Source organism: Chelonoidis abingdonii, chromosome 3 (assembly GCF_003597395.2).
Source record: "Chelonoidis abingdonii isolate Lonesome George chromosome 3, CheloAbing_2.0, whole genome shotgun sequence".
In the NCBI taxonomy this organism is placed as follows: Eukaryota; Metazoa; Chordata; order Testudines; family Testudinidae; genus Chelonoidis; species Chelonoidis abingdonii.
Window position 1 is genome coordinate 112,886,792 of NC_133771.1, and position 19,176 is coordinate 112,905,967.

General features: G+C 39.5%; 1 protein-coding gene across 8 annotated transcripts in view; it reads left to right on the plus strand.

Moving 5' to 3' along the window:
• The window catches only part of AIG1 (androgen induced 1), a 195,291-nt gene that overhangs the window by 58,124 nt on the left and 117,991 nt on the right, over nt 1–19,176 (plus strand). For 6 of the 8 annotated variants that reach the window (XR_004375661.2, XM_032794954.2, XM_032794936.2 and 3 more), the window contains exons 2-3: nt 4,833–4,988; nt 16,358–16,459. Coding sequence is in view for 7 of the 8 variants with exons in the window: in XM_032794954.2 (XP_032650845.1) it covers nt 4,833–4,988; nt 16,358–16,459 (258 nt within the window). In the remaining variant the exon portion in view is untranslated. Of the gene's footprint in view, nt 1–4,832; nt 4,989–16,357; nt 16,460–17,727; nt 17,848–19,176 lie in introns of those variants that run through there. The other 2 variants (XM_032794912.2, XM_032794897.2) reach the window with 2 other exon arrangements.

The following is a 19,176-nucleotide window of genomic DNA, read 5'->3' on the forward strand; positions in this document are numbered from 1 at the left end:
CACCATGTATTTGTCTGTGCTGTAGTTCATGTTTCTAGTAGTCTCAGTACCATCCTGCAATATAGCACTCAAGCATGCATTCCTTAGTTTGTTTGTTCCCCAAGTTATCAAAGGGACAGAGATGGAAAATGAGCTGAGAAGAATGGAACAATCATGTGGACACAGGAAATAGTGGAGGAATCAGTAGCTGTGGAGAAGAATAATCAATAGCTTGAGTTAGCCAAGAGTGGTAACAGCCCTAGCAAACAATTGCCGTCCTAGGATGCCTTCTGTAAACACAGAGCAGCCTGATATCAAAACCACTTCATTACCCATGACTTACTGGAACGTGCTCAGGATATTTGAACTTTGGAGGGTTTTGCTGTTATAATTCACATTCCCATGTATATATAGATGCTAAAATAAGTATGGTCCCAATACACTGATTCCAATCAATCACACTTACAGTAGCCAAACAGACAAATAGTCTGGCCTAAATTACTTCAATGTGTCTTAAATCACACTACCATGCAACTGCTCAAGCATAATATATATTTACAACCCCAGATTATTTTACTGATCCATCATGTCAAAAGCTTGAAAGAATAAAAACAACAGTGCTAGGAGGTGACGAATGTAACAGATAATCTGAGGTAATAAATCATACTCCGTTTTTCTTTTCCCAATACAAAATCAGACCATGGATTTGGCAAACTATAAAAAGTGTAATTTGTCTGGTCGGATAGATACCAGCAATTTTTGTTTTTGCATGCTGGTAGAGCTAAAATTTGGTGGTGGTGTTTCAGGCTGCTTGTCTCAGCAGAGAGAGTAATTACAAATTCATATAAGGCTGCCTTCAAGGGACAACTTGTTCAGATACTGACAATATCTGGGAATTGCTGATGGAATGCCTAAAAGTTTGGAGATATGAATTACATTCGCAGAACAGTGAACTATAGCCATATAATTATGAATCCCTCATGAATACATTCGCCACCTTTTGCACTGGAAACTTACCTGTAAGTAAACTGGGAGGTAGTATTACATGAAAAGGTGTGTTAATTTTATGCATAACCAGGGCCATTTCTGGAATGTAGAAAGGTGATTTCATTCATTATATCAGTTCCTTAGTTTTGTTTCTTGATTACTACTGCATTATTGTTCTACGTAATGGACCTGTATTTATTTCTTTGTGTAAATCTGTGCTCTCTTCAAACTTTGTTCATAGGCTACCAGTATCTCTTTCTACATGGATGAGACCCAGACTTGCAAATCAAAAAAAAAAAATAGTTTGCCTGCATTTTGCAGTTGTGACCGGGATCCTAGTGGGGAGCCAGCTGTGCTCATTCAATTAGCATGAACTGCAAAAAATGGGGCAGACAATCCCCATAAAGCTAGTGAATATTCCAATAAGATTTATCAAGGCAGCATAAAACAGCATCTTTATTACCTCACTGGTTACTCAGAAGTCCAGACAGCACAGTTCCCTTAAAGTGATCCAGCCTCAGGCCTCCATGGTGCCGTGGTTGGGGATATAGTACCTCCAGGTACCTAAGTCAAATATGATGATTTCTGAAAATCTAATTTTATCATATAAAAGAAAAGGTTTTACCAATCCCAAAGGATTGGACACATTACCTCCCAGGTAAATGAATGTTGCAGATCTTGCAGCCAATTCTTATTAACTAAACTAAAATTTTTATATATATGTATAATATAAGAGAGAGAATATGGTTAAAAGATCAATATACATACAGACATGAGTTCAATTAATTGAGGTTCAATTAACTGAGGTTCAGATTCATAGCATAGATGGTGATCTTTGTAATGGCAAAGAGTTCTTTCAGATATAGTTCATAGGTTATGGTCCAATGTCCAAATAGCATATTCAAAGCGTATCAGCAGAACTGGGACCTCAGTCTTGTGACTCAAACTTCCCCTGATGAATCTTAAGCAGATCTGAGATGAACAGGATCAGGACCCAAGGGTCTTTTTATACAGTGTTCTAGCATCCACTTGACCACACAGTCCTGGGTAAACAATAGACTTTTGCTTTCTAAACATCACCAGTAATTAGTTACACAAATTAACATAGGGCAATTTGCTTATTCCTCCACCATTCACAGATTATTTGCTATACGTTTCAAAGAGAGATGAATACAGAGATATCCCATGTTTACAATTCATTTAAATGATTGGATGTTCTTTTGACCTCTGAATGATCAGAATACAGAATAGACAGGGACTGTTGATTAAATTGTTGACTCTACTCATACATATGTAATACGCAAAAACACAAACATTATCTCCACACGTGTCTTTTGAGGGTTATTTATTCTGCAGGCTGTTTAACCCTTTCTGGCCATGTGTCACAGCAATATTTAGCTTAAGAGGGCTGTTTCTGGTGGATTCTCACAATTTATTACTTGAATTTCCAGAAAAATAAAACATATATTCTTCCTTTACTGTTTTGTGGCTGCTCCACTTAGCATTATGGCTAGGTTTTTGAAAGCTGGACTCTGTTCTGAAAATATCTTCTTTAATCTGTGATAACATCAAGGTATTTCAGTGGACATTGTTTAGGAAGAAATATCATGGCCTCCTTTGTTATATATTTGTAACTTCTAAACTACTATAGAGAATTTACACTGAAGGGCCCTTAAAACTTGTTTCATAGCGTAACCCACTAGTCTGTATGTGTCATGCATCTCCTGTGCTTGATCCCAGAGGATATAAATTGGTTATATTCCCCACCTACAGAGAATGATACGCTAATTCATGCTGTAGAGACTCATGTTTTCAGCTCTGGAGGTTTCCAGTTCAATCCCCAATGTTGGACAAGAGGGCAGTTGTCAATATAGCACTTCGGATGCATTGTATGTAGGGAAGAAAGTGAGTAGCTATAGCTATGTGTGTTATTTGTATGGGGGAGCCAGGGAAGTTTCCTCCCTAAACTCTAAAGTATTTATTCCTGGCTCTGTTCAGTAACTCTCTGTCAGAAAATATATTTTCCCACCCCACTTATGTTTTTCTGTAGTTTTCATTGTTAGTTGTTATACATTATCTCTCATACCACAACTTTGCAACCTATGGATAGCTTCCTTCCCTTCAGTATTTTCACAAATTCATCACTATACAGTATAATAGCATTACATTTCCCCCATGTAACTTTGTCCTCATAGCAGAATAACTTAAAGAAGCAGCTCAGTTTATGATTGATTAGGAAATGTACAATTTCAGTTCCCTTCGAAAGTGCAGGTCTTTCAGGCTATGTTACTTTAGCTAGATCTCATTTCAGGAAGTCATAGTTAGATTTGCAAACAACCTATTAGGTCACTCATCCAAACTCTGCCAGTGCAATATTGGTCCCTACAGTATATTCTTGAATGTTTTGTCCAATCTAACGTTGAATGACTCAAGCAATAAGGCTTCCACCACTTCCTCTGGGAGACTATTCCATGGTCTAATAGATTTCACTGTTAGGAAATATTTCCTGTCACTTGGCCTAAATTTTCTTACACTCAGATTCATCTTGTTATTTGTAGTTATACTTCTCTAGACCTCCGTTAATGGGACCTTTTCCTTCCTTGATACTTATACCCTTGAGTAAATTGTAGATGGTTAGCCTATCTCTTTGGTCATCATTTGGCCAAGGTAAAACACTTTTAGCGCTTATAATCTTTCTGTACAAGTAGGCCATCTGATTGGTGGGGGGATTATTTTTGATTAAATGCTGGTTTCAAAGAAGCAAATTAGAAAAAATGCATTAGCATCATGGGGTTTTGGGGACCCAAAATCTTATTTTTAGAATTGAAATGTTTCGGTTTTTTGAGTTTTAAATAGAAGTGGAGAGTTTCCCCAAAGAACTTTTTAAAAAATTCCTAACTGTAACAACTTGTCATGTGTCATGGCTGGCATCATCAGTGCATGTTTTGGAATGTTGCTTGATCTATGTTCTACACTAGTTTTTAAGAGAAATGTGTGCATCTACAGTATGTGGAGAGGGAGCTGTGGCAGCAGCAGGAACACAAGCTGTTCCTTTAGTGTGGTGATGACACAGGATGCTCAGTGGGCAGTTTGCCAATTTACCGCCAGTAGTGAAAAAATTGAGCTTCTGGCCTTCTGCAACATCATCACCAAACAGCTCAGGTAAGATAGCCAAGTAGAGAAAAAATGGAGGGAAGGATTCTTGGGGTAGAAATAATTTTTTCTTGTTGAATCCTAACAACTGACCCCTTACTTGTAAATCAGTCCCTCCAACCATTGAATCATTTATGTTGTATTTTTCTGAATTCCCTCTGTCTGGTATCATAGAGTCCAGAAATATATTGTTGTCTCACTTGTTTTTTGGTTTTTGTTTTTTTCTTCCATATTGCAAGTTCATATCCACTATCATCCTTATAGGGTTTTCTAAGGTCCCTATTCTGCCAAGACTTGTGCACATATTTAATTATACTTTGCAGGATCTGGGCCTAAGTAATTTTTTCCCATTGAATATAATAATGCTTAGCTATTACATAACACTGTATAAACATGAACTAATAATCCTCATATTGGAATCTCCTGTTGAGTAAATACTATCATCCACATTTTATGGACTGGTAACATTGAGAGGTTAAGTGACTTTCCCAAAGTGACACAAGTCACTGTCGGAGCTGATTTGACTTGAGGACTTTCTTGCTGACTGTCCAGCACTATGCTCCATCTCTAGGGTCCTGATTCAGTGAAACATGTACTTAATTTTAAAAACGCACTTAAGTGCTTGGCTGAATCAGAGTCTTTATCTGTATCTCTATTGCATCTGAAGATTTGTGTATCTATAGTCTTCAAAATTGGATTTTATTTCCATGCAGGTTATCCAGGCTGTCTTTTTTGGGATCTGCGTATTGACTGATCTCTCCAGTCTTCTCACCAAAGGAAGTGACAGCCAAGAACAAGAAAGACAGTTAAAAAAGCTCATTTCCCTCCGCGACTGGATGATGGCTGTTTTAGCCTTTCCCGTTGGAGTTGTAAGTATGGTGCTAAGCAGTTAATTTCACTTCCACGCAGGTGCATCATTTAATTTGTTCATTGTTTCCTGACAGTAAAAATTGACATTCTTAGCAAAAAGGATAAATGACTATGAAAAAAGGGGAAAATGGGAGCACGCTTTTGTCACAATTTAGTTATCCTGAAGAGAACTTTCAGTTACTTTTTCATTTCATTTTTTAAAAAATAATCCACTGTTGAGGCATCTGGATTATGATATAAATAAAATGTACTAACACATTAGGACAAGGGTGGGCAAACTATGGCCCGCAAGCTGTTTAAAGCCAGCCTGCCAGCTCCTGCTGGGGAGCGGAGTCTGGGGGTCACACCATGCAGCTCCTGGAAGCCGCAGCATGGCCCCACTCCAGGGCACAGGGTCGGGGGCCATACCACGTGACTCCTGGAAGCAGCCGCATGGCCCCGCTCGGAGGGTCAGGGGCTGCTCTGCACATAGGAATGGAGAAGGGGCATGCCACTGCTTCCGGGAGCTGATTGAGGTAAGCGCCACTCAGAGCCTGTGCCACTCAGAGCCTGCACCCCTGAGCCTCTCCCTGCACCCCAACCCCCTACCCCAGCCCCGATCCCCCTCCCACTCTCCAAACCCCTCAGTCCCAGCCCGGGGTACCCTCCAACTTCAAACTCCTCATCCCCAGCTCTACCTCAGAGCCAGCACCCCACACACATACCCCAACCCCAATTTTGTGAGTATTCATGGCCCATCATACAATTTCTAATCCCCAATGCGGCCCTCAGGCCAAAAAGTTTGCCCATCTCTGCATTAGGGTCTTGATCCTGTAAGCCTTTGCAAGTATGAAGTGGGTTGGCATGTAGACTGTTTGGGAGTCAAGCTGGATTCTTTCTGTATCACACATCGTCATCAGTGATAGAAGTTCTGCCCTCCATGGGTTTGCACAAGTGTAACTGACTGGAGTTTGCTAAGCAATTCTGTTGATGATGCAAAAGATAATAGAATCTAGCGCAGGGGTAGGCAACCTATGGCACATGTGCCGAAGGCGGCACATGAGCTGATTTTCAGTGGCACTCACACTGCCTGGGTCCTGGCCACTGGTCCGGGGGGCTCTGCATTTTAATTTAATTTTAAATGAAGCTTCTTACACATTTTAAAAACCTTATTTACTTTATATACAATAGTTTAGTTATATAATATAGACATATAGAAAGAGACCTTCTAAAAACGTTAAAATGTATTACTGGCACGCAAAACCTTAAATTAGAGTGAATAAATGAAGACTCTGCACACCACTTCTGAAAGGTTGCCGACCCCTGATCTAGCGCTTTCCCTGTTAGCCTTGTTGGCTCTTCAGAGCTAAGAGGAGTAAAAACATGTTTTTGTCATTAAGATGCACAAGTTCCTAAGAGGGAGCACAGTAAGAAGGCATTTATGAGTACTTTTCAGAGTAAAACTGCTCTTTTACTGCACTGAAATCAATGGGGCTTTTGCCATTGACTACGGTGGAGCAGGACTGGGCACTTTAAGCGTGACAAAACTCAGATTGCCAGTGCTTTCCACCCAAAACTACAATTTGGCCCAGGTTTGTCCAAAACTTGGATCAGGTTAGCAAAAGGTTTGTGAATCTTATAATAAATACAGGCTGTCATGAAACTGGAAACTATGCCTCATTTTTTGTTTCATTATGAAAGTTTGCCAGTTCTAGTTGCAACCTTGTGAACCACTCTTCTCCTTGTATTGATGGAGCTTCTAGCTAACAGTATGAGGTCTCATTGTTGACACTGTGTATAACAACTAGGCATCTATTGTAACTTTACAGTTAATGCACTAATTTAAAATATCGAATTTTATATACTTCGGCTGGCGTTGTTAAAATCCTTGGTGTGATATTTTAGAATCCAGTCCATGAAGAAATACGCAATGCTTGTGCAAGGTTATAAAAGATAAAACACGTGTACAGCATTGTGCAGGTATTCCCTTCCCAAAACACCCAGTTGGTAGCCTTAAATTACTTTACTTACTAGCCACTGCTAAGGGTAACTGCTGCTATTTATACTGGGTTAACTGCTGCAATTTTTCTTCTATCACATAAGAAACATACAATAATAATTAACGTATTTTTTAAAAATATCTGGAAATAAACAGGCTTGCAAAATATTTTTTACAACTATATTTTGAGGAATATTGGGAGTTATGTAGTAGTTGTGACTGTGACTGATAACAGATGCTTTTCCTACGGTTGTTACTAGAAAAGAGAACCCCTTAAGAACAGCACAACATTCTTTTTGGGAAAAAACCCCACAATATAAGCTTTTACGCACATCAAGAGACACATTCTCCTGCTTTTTCTGGCTCTCTCACCAGCTATTCAGTATCCAGAATGCCACTTGTGATACTGTGTTTCTCTCTCCTCTGTTTTAAAACTCTGCTGGCTTTTGTGTACTACTTCAGTACCTCCTCTCATCTTCCCAGCCCTGAAACTTTTTAATACCATTTGAGGCCTCCTGTGAAGACATTAGCTACAACTTCTGTTGGCAATAGCAGCAGTTTCTAAGCATTCTGAGTTATATCTATTTTTTTCTTTCAGGAGTTACTTGTTTTGCCATCTGTGAAAGAGGAGCTAGCAAGTATTGTCAGCACTCTCTAAATGAGATGTACAAATGAGCATTTTCTAAATTAACCAGTTCCTAGGGGATACACTTTACACATGGGAACTAGCTAGTTTCTTAAGGGTTAAAACACACACACACATTTTGTGTATTGTCAAAGGAAAACGAGAAAATAACTAGCTAATTATATTGTAAAAAGTCTTTTTTTCCCCTAAAAGTGACCTCTAGATAGGGAACAAAATGTCTTTGCTGCATTTTTTGCTTTTAATTTTGTATAAAGAAAGCCTAAAAAGATTTTGTTCCTTTCTGTCCTGGCTGCTGGGAGACAAATAGTAGAACCTCTGAATGTAACAGTGGCCTCAGCAGCCAGCCTCAGACTTTACTGTTCTGAATGTCTGGTCCCTCACCAGTCCAGGGTCCCTCCTAAAACCCGACTCTTTCTCCTGTTCATCAGTTACTACTCACAGTGGTGTTAACCAGTAGGGAGAGGGATGGCAAAATATAGGGAGGCAGATTCTGGCACATTCACTTGAGTGGGGCTACTTGTAGAATAAGATACTATGCAGTGTGCTTAAGGGTGTGCCCACAAGTAGCGTAAGTCTAATGCCAGTATTTTTCTGCCAACATATATATATATATATAAGAAAATATGCAATGAGGTCTTTATATGTCAGAGGCTGTAGAGAAATTGTTATACAACAGAGTGTCTACAGAGAAAAATTAAAATTCCCTAACTTCCCCTATTCTCTCAACAGCTTCCTCCTTACAGAAAGCAGTGTTGGAAAGCAGGTTTCCTTGACAAGCGCCCAAACAACTCTCTACAGGGTTTATATGAGAGGCATGTGGGAATCCCAAAATAGAAAATTAAACAGATGTGAATAAAATGCTAATTAGGTTTCTGATTGAAACCAGAGTGGTCATGCTTAAAAACTTATCAGTTGCCTTACACATCTAAATTAATGTTACATAAATATTTTGCATTATTCTGTCCTCTTTATATGGAATAATTCATATATTGGGGTAAGTTATTCAAGATAGAATTGGAAAGTTTAAGTGCAATAACTGCAGTTCTAAGAATTATTCTAAATAATTGGCTCTCCATTTCCAGCTTTCTAAAGTCTTCAAAATGGATTGTTCTGAAAAATAGACAAGAAAGCAGCTTTTCACTCCCAGGTCAAACAATGATGTGTGTAGGGGGAAAAAACCCTAACAAAACACTTTTTATTTATAGTGCCTCCTAATAAATATCACAGTTAAGCCATCTGGGTAGCCTGGTTAGCATCCTCCTCACTCCCCACAAAAAATAAACCCAACGTGCCCCCACCCCACCCCCAAGTAAAACACCACAACAGCAGCAATGGAAACAATGGCCAGAAGATATGCAAAACCTTGCCTCTTTTGTGTTTTGTTCTTTATTTCTCTAGCTGCTCAAATGAAACAGGAGCTGTTTTAGGAGCATCAAAAAAAAATACACACGAGCTTGTTAGATGGAACCAATAACCACCACTGACTGCCTTGTTGTCCTTTTTAATAGGACTTTTAGTGATGGATTTTCTGTTTTTATTTAATGAAACCAGAAAATAATGGCCCAATTTTGCCGTTCTTACTCATGGTGGGTAGCAGTTTATTTCATGAATAGTCTCATTGGACAACATTCTGATACGTTTACTCCAGTTAAGTAGTACCTTATGGTAGTATTCAATGTGAATAAGAGTATAGGAACCTGATCCATTAAATTAACGGTACTGTTTGCACACTAAAGTATTGCTCAAAAGACCTCATTCCTATTTATGCTAAATTCATTTTTCACCAACCTAGCAGTATAAAGAGGCAGTAAATTACACTGCTAGAGCAGTGTGAAGTAGCCTTCGTGAGAATATGAATGCATCTCGAAGCGAATAAGGGCATAAGTGTGGCAGAATCTGTACCAATGTTTTTAGTTTATCCCTCTTGTTTTCTGTTTGTTTGTCACAGATCCCAAAGTCTGCCAAGTTTTTATGTCTAATTCAGTGTTTTATGTAAACTGTATATGGCAATATCATTGTGTTTCTTGTAATTCATGTAGTAAAAGGAGGAGGTGAATAGGCATTTATAGATGATTAAAATCGTGCTTTTATATTTTCAAGAGCTTTGCCTCTTCCTGTGTATATAAAAATACCCTTTTCCCTAGTCATTCCCATTTCAATAATTGTAGGCAAACTTTCAAAGATTTATCATTTATCTTTGGGTATGCTATAGCTGGCTTTTAAAAAATATATATTTTAGCCATACACACAATTAACTTATTGAGTATTTGCTGGAGAACACTGAAAAGTTCACTCCTGCACAAACCTAACTAGTAGTCATTCTGTCTTAGAAGCCATCCATGGAAGAGATCTGTAGGTCTTCTGGATGTTTTAAATCCCCTTCCCCTGTCTTCTAAGTCTAAGAAAATTACTGCAGATATTTACCAGATGTCCCCATCTAACTCCTCCCTCCTCCCTCCCAATAGCCTATAAATGACAAGAATTGCCGCACTGGAACAGACCAATGTCCTAGTATGATATTTTGCCATCAGGAGTGGCCAATGCCAAATGCTCCAGATGTAAACTTAAAACTCTAATTTTGCAGTTCTATCCTGTGTAGGAAATTCCTTCCTGTAACAGGATGGCTTACCCCTTATTGGCTGAAGGGCCTGGAACTAGCTGACCCGGATTACTAAACAGAGACACCTGGGTTGGATCAGGAAGTTCCATATAAAAAGCAGTGGGAGGCTGCAGTGAAGTGGGAAAGCTCAAAAAGCTATGACAGCGTTTGCAGAGAATGAGGAAAGGCTCCTACAGGGAAAACCCTGACAGGAGGGCTTTGCCCCAGGCAAAGACATCTGGCAAAGATCCAGTCTAAGCAGGGGAGAGATTGCAAAGGCCTCAGGCAGGAAGACCTAGGAGGAGTAAGAGAAACCTTGTGTTATGTGGACTTATAAATGGACTTTATTTGAGATTTTGTGTTTATTGCAATTTATAAACCCAGACTCTAAGGAGGGGTATTTAGGACCAAGAAAATGCCTGAAGTAAAGTTTTATTTGAACTGTCCAAGAGGAGAAACTGAGGTAGGCTGCCTGTAGTGTGACCCTGGGCCATGAGGGGGCAAACAGGAGGTGGCTGGCCCACTGACTTCCCAATTCCTCAGTTCCTGCCCATCATGACTTTCTTGATAGGCCTTTATCAAATGTGTTTGGGTTGAGTGTTAACTGGTGTAAATAGGTGTAGCTCCATGGAAGTCAATGCTATGCTAGTTTACATCAGCTGGGGATTGCCATAATGAAATTTCACATCTATATAGTGCCTTTTGTCCTGAAGGATCCCAAAGATCCTCACAAACCATACACATATAGCACCACTTTACTACAGCCACCTCAGAGAGATAGCCAAAAAGCTTACATCAAACTGCACAACAATGTGTGGAGAAGAAATTTTGCCCAAGGTTACAGGAGAAAATCTTTATTCTTGCAAAAAGCACCAGAGGGTCTTTTTGTCCATGCGGAACAGATAAAGCATCCAGTTTTCCCTAGAAATCACCCAGGAAGTGAGTGGAACTTAATTGTACAGGTTATTCAGAATCAAAACTACACAGTAAAAAAAATTCTGTTGTGTTTATTATTCATTTATATGGTAGTTTCTTTGGTTATGTGCACATAAACAGCAAATTACACAGTTTTGACCTCCCTCTGTCAGTTTCTTTGCTTCAATTTCTTTTGTTTTGCTAATGCCCTTGGTGACTCAAAAGCAGAAATAAGTTTCCTGATTCATGCTTTAAAATTTCCCCCTCAGTAGTATTTTGTGTTCTTTCTGTGTTACTTTCTGAAGCTTTAAAGCTGAGGGGGAAATTGATTGATGTTTTTTTCTGAAGTGGAAGAAGAAAATTGTTTCTTGGGCCTTAGTAACACTTTTGCTGCTGCTGTGTATTGTTTAGTGATATTGAGTTGCATATTACAAATCAGTTACTCCTCAAAGAGAACCCAAGGCCCACCTGAAAAACTGAAGTGCCCACTTGTCTAGAGTGTACATAGAATACAATGAGTAGCAAAGAAGGGTCCTTCTTGTGGATTTTATGTGCTGTTTAACTTTCTACTGACTATCCGAGTGGTATTGTCTGCAGAAGGGGAGAGAAGGAATTAACATAGGCCATGATTTTGCCATTCTTACTCATGTGGTTCAGCTCCTTTCTCCACAAGTAATCTCTTACTGTTGCGCAAAAATAGGTGGCAGACTCAAGTCGGCAGGAAGCTTAAGGAGCACAGGCTAAAATGCAGCCATGTGACTGTGACAAATATGCCAATTTCCTGCAATATCACTGAGAAGTCTTACTGAATTAAGTTTAAGTAGCTTTGCAGTCCATTGTATTAAAAATGCAAAGTGTACATATCATTGTGGGATTATATGTAACTTCACTTTGGAGGGGGGGAAGATGTGACCAATGTGTGGAGCTTCAAAGGCCCATTTTAAACAATGTGTCAGACAAGAAGGAACCTTTGCGACAAACAAAGCTGAGTGGATTTCCTCAGAAATACTTGGAAGGAAGTAAAATCCCACCTCCAGACCCAATCATTTGAAGGGGTAGAGTAGGGTTACCAGATAGCAACTGTGAAAAAAGAGATGGGATGGGGGGTAATAGGCTCCTATATAAGAAAAAGTCCCAAAAAACGGGACTGTCCCTTTAAACATGGGACATCTGGTCACCCTACCTATGGGGAAACCCATTGTCTGCTGATTACCTGTTACCAGAATCTAAAGATCAGAGCCCTGAGTTGCATAAAGGAGAGACTCTAAGATTCATGGGGATGTCAGAGTTAACAGCTGTTATGAACTTGTAACCACAGAAAACCCCCTTTGTGGGGTTTGAAGGGCTGATCACCTGCCAGAACCCTTGTTGGAGTTGGGCGTGGTCTGGTAAGCTCATTAGCATCTGTTTAGGTTCTCTTCTTGTTTTAAATATGTTTTCTCTGTAATGCTCTTTCTTTAAGAATAAATGTATTTGTTTAGAAAGGACTCTGTGATAACTTACAGCTTCAGGGAATTATACTGTTTATAATCTCTGAGGAGAAAGAAAAGAAGACCTGCTTAGGCAGTCTGAATTGTTGGGGAACTCACAGTATAGCTAGGAAACTGTGCAGTCTGAAGAAAAAAAAAACTGGTCAAGATGAAGAGAGAGTTGGGTCTCTGTCCAAGAGAGGTGGTGGCAGAGGAACTGGAAGCCTAGAGTGTAGTTGCCCTTGCTGGCCCACAGAGAGGGAATACAGGTGCAATTGCTCTGAACTGTGACAGTGACACCCTCATAGATGCAGATTCTCTGCAATGTTAGCATCTGCTTTGTGCAGCGGAGTTGGGGAAAGGGAGAGAGCATCCCAGGGAGCTGATTATAGCTGCCTGGCTCTTTGCTACAACCTTGAGGCAGAGAAATTTGGGGGTAGCTCTGATTTGCACCAGTTGGCCTTAGTATCCTAGGAATAACATGGAAGCTGAGGATTGCTGAAGTGCATGGTGGTCTAGACACTGCTTCTTCCCACTCCCATCCTGCCCCTCCTGGCTCCTGAGATATTCCCTGTGCAAGGAGCTGCAAGGAGGGAGGTGTTGAAGCAAGTTCCAATGGCTCTTTGCCTACTGGGGTCCCATGCCAGGGGTATCCCCAGCAGGGAAAGTGAAGGAGGTTTCTGAGGTTTGTGCCATTCTGCCTCAGCTATACAAGAGAGCATACAAACTGCTATGCCTCAAACTCTCGCGTCCCCCATGCGTGGCCAGCCCACTGTGCTGGCCAGTATATAAGCAGGGGCGAGCCATGGCTCCACCTGCTCCCTGTCCCTCCTTTCCCCATTCCAGTGAATTGTTCCTTAGTGGGAGAGAGGGGAGAAGTGAGTCAGTATCACTGGCTGTGCTGCCCCAGTTGAGCAGGGGTTGCAATACATGTAAATGGGGAGCTCATGTCCCCTTCCCCCTCACTGAACAGCCACATGAAACCTAGCTGAGTGTAGCCCAAATTAAATTACACTAATACCGATATAAACACTCTCTGATATTAAAGAGAATTTTAAACCTATTTAGAGCTATCAAACAATTGCTTATTAATCAAAGCAAGACACTAGGGTGGCTAGGAAGCTATGTAAAATGTCCTAGAAATGAGATTTTTTTGTTGTCCATATTAATTCATGAAAAAAAAAGTTGGGGTCAACCACTTAGAGACATTGACCAACCAATGTGAGAAGTATTCCTCCAATTAAAGAGACTTAGGTCAGTGTGGCAGCCCTGAGTCTGAATGTCCTTCTCTGTGTTGATTTACATTAGAACTGTAATATTTTATTTTTTTTGTGTCTTTCCTTGTGTCTGCCTGTAGTGGTGCTTTGCTAAGCAGCATTTACCGTCTGTAGCTCCAGATGGTTGCAACCAGCTATGTTGATCTAATTCTGTCCATTGGCTGACTTTGGTTAACAAACAGATGGTCCCTCCTCTCTTTTCTTACCTTTACGTCGTTTTCCTATCATTTTACTTTGCCCCATGAAAAAATGCCAGACCCAAGTGTTTGCCAGTTTAGCTGGATTCATTCTAATATGTTTCGTCTTTACCCTTGGTGCCACTGCTTGATGTGGGATTTTCTCCATACAGAGTGCTTTTGAGCCTGGTTTTCGTGCTACATGTGTTTTGATATTCCAGTTGTTCTTAATATATTCGCTGTGACCCACTGCAATACAACATGACTTCAAGGAAGTCAAAAGAATTGGGAAACTTTGCCTTATTTCCTATTGTTCAACTGTTCATATTTTGGCAGTTAAGTGTCACTAGGTGTGTAGAAAGCTCTGTGATGCCAATACCAACACTGGCACAGAGGAGAGACTTCTTAAAGAGCACTTTACACTTTCAGTATTTTGTAGACTGTCCATTATAACCTATTTTTTTCCTGGCGTCTGCGCACAAGTTGAAGGGTCCAAACTTATTTTGAGCACCGAAAGCAATCATAACAGATGGGAAAGTGTGTTGGAAGCCAAGAAACTGTATATTGTATGTGCAGTGAGAGAACAATTTACCAGTCTAGATCATCCAAATGTCTGTCTTCCTTAAGTGTACATATCTGTGGTTAGGACGAGGTGCCACTGGTAATCTGTAACCTACATTCTAACTTTTCAAAGCTAGAAGCATATGAAGTGAATTATGCTCATCCCATTCACATCCACTGATAATTTGCTGACCTTGAAACACCCTTGCCCCCACAAACCCCCCAGTCCTTGTTCCCACTCCTTATTCCCCAAAAACCATTCCTCACCCAGCACAATTGGGCACATTCCCATTGAATTCAGTGAGAGCTGCACCTGCTTGCTGTAGGGCTAAATTTGGTCTAATCTCTTCTGCACAGAGATCCTCTCATCTCTCCTGAAATTTACTAGCGAAAGATTCCTGTATCTGTTGTCATTTTTTTCTGTAGCAAGTGATAGCCTTTTATCCCTACAGGACTGTGAACATGGTTTGAACTGAACTCAAATTAAAAAGAAAATAGTGTATGTACAAAGAATTTAGTGCTATGTTTTCTTTCCAACATTCAGGGTTTTATTAAGTTAAGCTAACACTAATATTTTTATATCATTTTTACTTAGACTGTATTTTCAGGAAGGGACAATACAAATTTTAAAAGCAAGGAGACCTTAAGATGTTCATAATATAGATAAAGTTTCGATGGAAGCATAACCTACTTTTGTGGTGTGAGCCAACAGTGAAGTCTCCATGGCTGACAGTGGCATGTTCCGAACAGTCTGAATTAGGGGCAGCACTGTTAAATAATAGAAAAAGAAAATGGAGCTAAATTAATGGTGAGCAAACCTCAAAAAAATTTAGCAGTTCCAGACTTCTAATACTTAATGCTTTCAGTTAGGATAAAAATATTATGAGAAAAGCCTTTCAGTATTTCTACTTCCATAGTCGTGGACAGAAAGAGAAAATGCAGAGGTGGGTCAAAATAAAAAATATTATGGAAAGAAATTCTCAGCTTTTTTGAACTTCAAAAGAAGTTAAAAGGTTTTGTGCAAGCGTTAGCTAAAGGTTTAGGCGAGTTTTTATTTTATTCCAACTCATTCTTCCCTCCTCAGGTTAGAGAGAGAGAGGGGAGAATGAATGCTCACTTTTTGGGCATCTAGTAATTTGTCTCTTTGACAAGAGCCAAGATGAGTTTCATATGGACAAGTAAGTAGGATGTTGGAAACTTTTTTTTTTTTCTTTTGGACCTCTGTGCATAAATTCTGTGAATAACGCTTCAAGAGTTAGATTTATTTTTTGGTTAATGTATTTGGTTGCCAAATTGGGACATAAAAGTGGTGGCCTTCTATTCAAGGCTGAATTACACCCCATATGGACGGAGACTTAATACTCCTTATGTTGATATATGCTGTATATTGTCAGATTTCACACAGTTTTCTGTGCTGTTAGCAGTAAACCATTATTAATATACCACATCTACTACTAAAATATAGTACTCAATTGTAACTTGGCCTCAACTATGCAACTAAATGTTATTTTTCCAGACTAAATGTCAAAAACAGAAAAGAAAAATCTAAACTTTTGACAATGTAAAGAATACTCTAGACCACACTGATTAAAAAGGAAGACTGGGTTTATAAGCAATAATGTCTGTCTGTCTGTCTGTAGATCTTTAGATAGATGTAGAGATATGGATAACTAAAATGAGAAAGGGCAGTGAAATCAGATAATTGACCATAAGCATTTTTTAAATTGTCTTTTCTTTCCCTCCTCAGTTTGTTGTGACAATGTTTTGGAGCCTCTATATTTATGACAGAGAAGTGGTTTACCCAAAGCTTCTTGATAATTTTATACCATCTTGGCTGAATCATGGAATGGTGAGTATAGTAACACATGCACTTTCTTGTGTAACCAAAGCTGTTACAAGACTGGTTTCACCATGTAATGGTTCATGCATGTCTTGTACTAATGTCTGTAAAATTCTAATGAAAGAGCACATGATAAGGAAGAAAGTTGAGCAAATATAAAATCTGTACATGCTTTAGTCCCGTATTCTACACTCAGAATAGACTCTTGCATCTGCCTGGAACCTGCACACAGAAGTCAGTGAACCTGGAGGCCAGAACGGGTATAAATCAGCATAGTTGATGGCATTATGCAGATTTATACTAGCTGAGAATATTGCCCTTACTGGTCAAAGTGTATGATTATTAGGCCTATTGAAGGAATCAGTATGATTATATCACTGTAATTTGTGATGATACCTGTTTTAACAAAAATGCTGGAAAGTGAGAGAAGCTTGTTCAAGAAATTAAATTAATTTCCGTGGGCCATACAGTACCCTTGTGTATGGTTAAAAAACAAACAAAAGTGCTAGCTGCCTAAGTATGCCAGAACTGTGTAGCAGAACCTATGTTAGTGGACGTGTGTGTGGTTTTTTAAAAATGCTATTGGAGAAAAAATGGTGTATCTGCCACAGTACAAGGAGCATATCTTTGTTCCAGCTCCTTTGCAAGAGGCAGTGATATGCCTCTGAAACGGTAGGATATTCTTGCCAGCCTTCAACTAATGTGGCATTTTGTGGATGAGGTAAAGCATTTGATTAAGAGCCCACTTTGTTACCAAGCGCTTACTGCAGTACATGCAATACTGAGCTCACAGATTTCATGCTTGTTTCACACATCTTGTCTGACTGGGCCTGTGTAAGATATTTTATTATACTTTTCTGTTGGCATCAGAGCATGGCAAACCATTTGGCACTGTTACTCTGTAGCTACAGCAGAGGCCATCCTTCAAGGAGTATGCACCACATGGCCAGAGCAGATCAGAACTACTCACAAATGTTGATCTTGATTAATTGTTTCATGTTCCTGGGGTGTACGCAAACTGGCTGTAGTTATTCATTGTTTCCCTGTGTGTATAGGGAGCAGCCTGGGAATCACTACTGCTAAACAGAGCTGTAAATTCTGCCAGATACTTTGCCATGTTATATGCTAGTTTTAGAGGGAATGATATGATGTAACATGCTCTCTTGCTGGTGGATCTTCTCATGTCTGTTCAGACCTCCCCCTGTCAATTCTGAAGTCATCCACTAAGCACTCACAAAGGCTGCCAACCTGTACATAAATTCATATTTTCCACACAGCATCAGCCAACTCTGAGGACATTCCTCCCAGGTGATGTTCTCCATATTGGAAATGCCTCACTTGCGACATTTTTTCATGGACCTCCATTGTGAAGCAGATGATAACATATGGTCTTGTGTATTCAGGAAGTCTTATGAGAAACAACCACAAACCTGAAGGGCAATTCAAGCCCATGTTGTTCTGAAGAAATGTAGATTTGCTGAAACATGTGAAGAGGGGTTTTGTTTAAAATCTTTGCACATTGTAGCATTTGCTGAAATGAACTGCATGCAAACATCTGGGACATTTTTAATTTTCAACTTTAAGTATCGTAGAAGGCACTTCTGAACGTCTTTTGTGAAGGAATTGTTTGCCTTGTTAGTCTCTATTTATCCAAGTGTTACTTTGGCTGGGTCACAAGGGAGACTTCTTGCTGTTGGGCTTTTCACCATCTTTTAATCTAATTTTATCTGATGTTTTACCCATCAGATTATCTTCACCAGCTTTAATTCTAATTCATTCTGATGAGGTGCCTATCAGAATATGAGGTTTGGGGGATTTTCCTCTGGAGAGAAATATCTTCTGCTCTTAAAGTACCCCCAGTATATTAGCACTTTATTTATGGGTCTATGAGCAGGCCTATTGTTTTGACATGGGAGGTTTTAGGAAGTGTCATGGAGGTGTTTTTGGTGAAAAGGGCAGAAGTCATGGCAATATAGTTTAGAAAAGTCAAAAGTTAGAGGCATTATTTTGTACTCAAAGTTTATTCTCCCAATTTTTAGTACATTTTTATAACTTTTGAAGATAAGAGTTGCTTTATTGGAACCGTGCTTTATAAACCAAAGCCTGTAGAGAAGACTTTCAACCCTAAAGGAATTAAATCTGTCAGTGAAAGTCCAACAGAGAGCAGTTGATGAGTTCCTGCTCTCTATTGGCCTCCAATTAAGTCCAGTGGCACAGCATTCAATGCTCAACAGCTGCCTCAAGCGTTAACAACTATAGCTGGTTGGGAAATGCTATGAAACTGAACCATTTGCAGTTTGGGGGTAGGGGTTTGTCTTAAGATGAGAGAGATTCAATCAAAATGAAAATTTCCCACATATACGAAAAATTGTTTTGGTCGAAAAGCCATTTTTGTTGTTGTTTTTGACAATATTCTGACAACTCTAATTAACTCCCAGTTAACATCCTATCAACCCACCCTTCAACTTGCAAAAATTCTTTAGTGGGAAAATTTATGGATATGTTGTTGTTTTTTAAACAGGAGCAATCATGAAATCTGTGGTTACCAAGGTAACCACATAGGGACTCAACCCTGATTAATTATGGTCAGTAGTAGTATGGGCATATATCCAAATATTTGAGGATATTCTTATTTTAGATCCTAATTAGAGGAAGCTGGGGGTTCTTCCTTGGTGCAGCCCTAGAGAGGGAACATCTTATGCTAGTCCTACCTGGGGTTTTCAGGC